The sequence below is a fragment of the Lactuca saligna genome, chromosome 2 (assembly GCF_052625555.1).
Source record: "Lactuca saligna cultivar CGN05327 chromosome 2, ASM5262555v1, whole genome shotgun sequence".
Lineage (NCBI taxonomy): Eukaryota > Viridiplantae > Streptophyta > Magnoliopsida > Asterales > Asteraceae > Lactuca > Lactuca saligna.
Window position 1 is genome coordinate 123,473,654 of NC_136418.1, and position 4,924 is coordinate 123,478,577.

General features: G+C 32.9%; 1 protein-coding gene across 1 annotated transcript; it reads right to left on the bottom strand.

The window, feature by feature from the left end:
* Positions 1-2,470: 2,470 nt before the first annotated feature.
* On the bottom strand, positions 2,471-4,676 carry LOC145031482 (patatin-like protein 7). Its single transcript, XM_078980041.1, has 2 exons — positions 3,639-4,676; positions 2,471-3,132 (listed from the first exon to the last, which is right to left on the bottom strand). Exons 1-2 carry the CDS (start codon positions 4,551-4,553, stop codon positions 2,782-2,784), a joined length of 1,266 nt encoding a protein of 421 aa, XP_078836167.1. The 5' UTR covers positions 4,554-4,676; the 3' UTR covers positions 2,471-2,781.
* Between the last annotated feature and the right edge of the window lie 248 nt (positions 4,677-4,924).

Here is a 4,924-nt window from a genome sequence, read left to right on the forward strand (position 1 = left end):
TAGACACCCCATAAATATCTTTTTCATGTTTCTTCATTTGGGAATAAGAACAACGGAAACATATGGTTCGTTGGTGGCTTAAGGACCGCTGGGAAGAAAAACGAAGGAATAAGGGTTGTTGATGGTGTTTCTGAGAGAAAAATGTGGTGGGTGGTGTCACCCAAATAACTAGTTATAATCATCTTTTTCAAAAGACAATATAATTTTAACCAATAAAAATACGTTAAAAACTATATAGAGTGTCTAAATTATAAAATGTGGTGTCTTATTAGCCAACCCCATTTAAAAATTGTCTTTGTTGTCACATTGTTCCAAATAGATTTATTTTACATCGGGATTTCAATTTAAAGAGAAAATTATTTGAAAGTTGATGATAAAGACTTATATATTTTTAATAAAATATATTTATTATAATTTTGACTGTATAACTATATTTCTGTCGTAACACATCTAATCTAATTGTATATTAAGAAAAGAAACATGAGATCTTAAAAGTCTTAAAAAAACAAATCTCAAAGGCTCAAAGGCCAATGATGATTTAAATAATTTAAATGAGGAAAATAATCAAATCAAAGCAAGCCCAAAAAGGAAATCAGCCCAGTAAGTTCATGTGCCCCACATCCCTCAACGTCAACCTTGTGACATATTTGTTACCATCACTCTTATTTACATGTTTAATGATATTATATGGAGAAATTTATAAAAATAGCCATTTACACTAATGATATTATAAAAATAGCCAAAAAAAAAAATCGAAATTACAAAAATGGCCACCCATTTCGCAGATGAGAAGGTCCCATCTGCGAAATGGGCTTCTCATCTGCGAAAGTACAAGTACCTAAAGCATAGTTGTGCTTTAGGTACTTGTACTTTCGCAGGTGGTTTTAATATATTTTTTTTTAAATTTTTAGCTGTATATATAGGGGTAATTTCGCAGATGGAATAGGTTCATCTGCGAAATCCTCTGACTCTATCTGCGAAATCGTTGTTATTTTTGTATTTTTTTTTTTAGGTTGATTATGAAATGGTTTGTATTTTTTAGGTTGACTATGAAATGGTTTGTTTTGACTTGTGTTTTACGTTAATGCTTTGTTCGTATTATGTCGTTGTTTTTCATGTAATTGTTGTGATGTTTTTAATGTAATTGTTGTGACTTATGTCGTTGTTTTTCATGTAATTGTTGTGACTTGTGTTTTACGTTAATGCTTTGTTCGTATTATGTCGTTTTTCATGTAATTGTTGTGACTTGTGTTTTACGTTAATGCTTTGTTCGTATTATGTCGTTGTTTTTCATGTAATTGTTGTGATGTTTTTCATGCTTTGTTCGTATTATGTCGATGTTTTTAACGTAAAACATTATTTATATAGCAACCTGATTTCGTAGTCAAAGCAAATCATTTCATAGTCAACCTAAAAAAAAAAAATACAAAAATAACAACGATTTCGCAGATGGACCTATTCCATCTGCGAAATTACCCCTATATATATAGCAAAAAATTTTAAAAAAATATATTAAAACCACTTGCGAAAGTACAAGTACCTAAAGCACAACTGTGCTTTAGGTACTTGTACTTTCGCAGATGAGAAGCCCATTTCGCAGATGGGACCTTTTCATCTGCGAAATGGGTGGTCATTTTTGTAATTTCGATTTTTTTTGGCTATTTTTGTAATGTCATTAGTGTAAATGACTATTTTTGTAAATTTCTCTATTATATATATTTATGAATTATGATAATCATGTTAGTATAACGTAATAAACAATCCAAAGTAATATTAAAACGAATAAGAAAAGAAAAAAAACTTAAAGACTACGTTAATTAAATGCATAATTAAATGAAAATGACAATCTATAGTGTCTTTATCACAACTGATATATAATTATTTTCTTGCAATTTTAGTTTATTGAAGCTCCTTTCTTTCTTTAATATCATGATACAAAAACTAAACATATGTTACAATTTTTATACAAATTGTCATATTATATTAAGTAATGATAGAATCAAAATCAGCCATGAGATACGACTTGTATTTATATTGTCACTAGATAATTTGTCATTAGATAAAGTTTTTACCGTTTTTATATAAAACTAAATGGATTTATGGCGGATCAAAAAACTTTTACTAAGTTTATATTTGATGGATAGCCTGATCTGATCGTATAATTGAATTTCAAGTAGAATTTATAGCAAGAAATGTAGTTCTTTTATAATTTGTAATATATAGCTACCATTTTAGTTTGGAATAATATTTATTGTTCAAATTTATTTTAATAAGAGTTAGTTGTAAAAAAAGAAAAAGAAAGACACTATCATTATCAAGGATGTACAAAAAGAGATCAACGGAAAAAATATAATAAATATGACAATCATTTTCAAGAATCTCTTGTTTACAACGGTTATTTTCACAAAACTTGAGGATTTATAAACTTTTTCTTATGTTGAAAAGAATAATAGATCCAAAACATTTCAACTTTAATACATTAAAATAAACATTCATTCGATTCTTGAATTATTGAATCCAATCAAAACCTAAAACACATCTAAATCCTATAAGATCCCTTTCTAGTAAAAGACATAATTAACCCTCATTTCACTAAAGTCGACATGACATTAATCGGGATCGAACAAAAAAATTTCCATCACAAACCTCAAATCTCTTTATATACATAATCAAAGCCCTAATAATAATAATAATAATAATAATTGTACACTAAAATCCAAACCCTAAATATTTAGAGAAAACCTTCATAGTTCCATTTTGAACTCAACCATAATATGAAGACTAATTCGAAGACGTGATAGATAAAGTTGTCGCAGAAGATGTTCGTGGTGATGATGATGTAGTTGTTTGCCTCAACACAACAGTAGGCAATATATCTGTTCTTCTTCTTTCAGTTTCCTTGACAATTTCAGCTGCGAAAAACTTTATCTTATCCAAATTAGTGTCGTTACATTTCCTCCCTTGAAACAAAACCGATTCCACATTTTTTTGTATCAACATTTGTTCAACCACTTTTAACATATCTTTTTCTTTTACTTTGTTATCAGAATGTATAAAACCCTTGTTCGCTTGAATACGTGCATAGTTACACGTTCGAGATTGTCCAAATGCCATTGATACTGCTTGATCAACCTGAAAAATGTAAATATATATATACATTAGATTTCATTAGATACATAATATTGATTTTAGTAAAACCAATTTAGTTTTAGTTTTTTTGATTTGTTTTTGTTAGCATTGAATTTTTGTAGTTTTTAGGTACAATAATGACATAATAAGTTAATAACCCCTACCGACGGTGTCAACATAGTTGAAGGGCCCTCACTAGGGTGGTGGCAATAATAGTGTGTCACCTAAAATATTCTTGTTTTTTTTATAAGATCATGTTTGATCTTGTAATTGATAAAAATTTATAGCTTTAAATTCTTTAATATTTAATATGGTATATATAAATAAACTTTATGTTTATATTTGTTTTAGTGGTATCCCACCATCAAGGGAATTAATTATTATGCAATAGGAATTTGGAAATGACGAGTTTACCCATGCATGTGTACGTTTTCGATATTAAATTTTACTGCATTAAACTACTGTAGAGATTTTTACATTCACGCAATATTTAATGCAAAAGTACTTACCGTATCAGAAACAGTTTCACCGACGATCTTAACAAACGCCGACCGTGACGGCGTTTGGTTCCCGGCGACACCGCAGAAGGGATCTCCGTTGCCTAGCGACACCACAAGTAAGTCATCAACACCGTTACAAAACGGGAACTCTTGCTTATTGTTGAGAATATGAGTGATTGCCATTGCCGTCGGATTATTCATCGCGATATCACCGGTGACGGCGGAGATCTTGGTTCTCCGGTCCACCGACACCGTCGCGACTGGCCCACTTACAGCCGTGGTGGCGGAACATACATCGCTCATCTTGAAATCAAAACCGTCCATCTCGACAGCATCAGCACGAGAAAACACAAACGGAGCACCGGTGGTAAGATCGTAACAAGGAATCAAAACCGCTTTTACAGTATCCTTCAACGATAAATCACCAAACGTCCGGCGAAAAACCTTCCCACCCTTCGCCGGGGTATTAAAAAGCCGCCGGAAAATCCCTTGTTTGGAAAACCGTGAAAGCTTGTGTCCATTGTCAACCACAAACTTAAGAGCGTCGTCTGCGGTGAACAACGGTGCACCGTCTTTCCCTCGTGTGAAGAGTAACGCTGCAAGAACGCCACCGACACCGGAGCCGGCAACAACATCAAAGAAGTCGGAAATGCGAGCATCGGGGATTCCTGATTTACGACGGAGAGATGATTCAAGATGAAGGATTGAGGTGGCGGCTAACACCCCATCAGTGGAGCCACCACCGTCAATGGAAAGAACCCTGACTTTTCCGGTGCCGGAGGACTTCATTTCTTCCATCGGAGGAGTAGTAGTGGGAGAAGGGTGATCATAACCAAACAAGAATTTGTTTTCGAGAATGGAGAAGATTTCAGAGGTGAGTTTGTCCATTTGTGAGTTGGAATCGAGCATAGAAAGAGCCGCCATTAGAGTTTGAAAACTGAAAAGTGTGGGTGGAGGAGGAGGGAGGAGTGAAGAAGAAGAAGGTGGAGGTAGGGAGGTTATATAGAGAGAATGGTACGGAATGGAAAGGTGTTCGTGCGTGTATGTAAGGAAGAAAATGACAAAAGAGTTAAAAGAGTGTCGTTGAAGAGTAATTTCATAAAATGAAGGCGGGTGGAAGACGATTAATCGGTTGCCGCCGTTGTCTTTTAAATGCTAGCTAAGATTCTTTTACTCTTTTAATATTAGAAAAGTTCAAGTGATTCAAAGAAAAGTTCAATGTTATATTGTAAAATGTATATATTAGTTGATGTAAGCAAGTTAAATAATATAATTTAGGGGTCTAAAGCTCTCAT

What these genes read in the sequence shown, in the direction of transcription:
- LOC145031482 (XM_078980041.1), bottom strand. Translation starts at nt 4,553, where the DNA reads ATGGCGGCTCTTTCTATGCTCGATTCCAACTCACAAATGGACAAACTC. An exon ending in GTGAAACTGTTTCTGATACG is followed by an intron (nt 3,133 to 3,638) that starts GTAAGTACTTTT and finishes TACATTTTTCAG; the next exon opens with GTTGATCAAGCAGTATCAAT.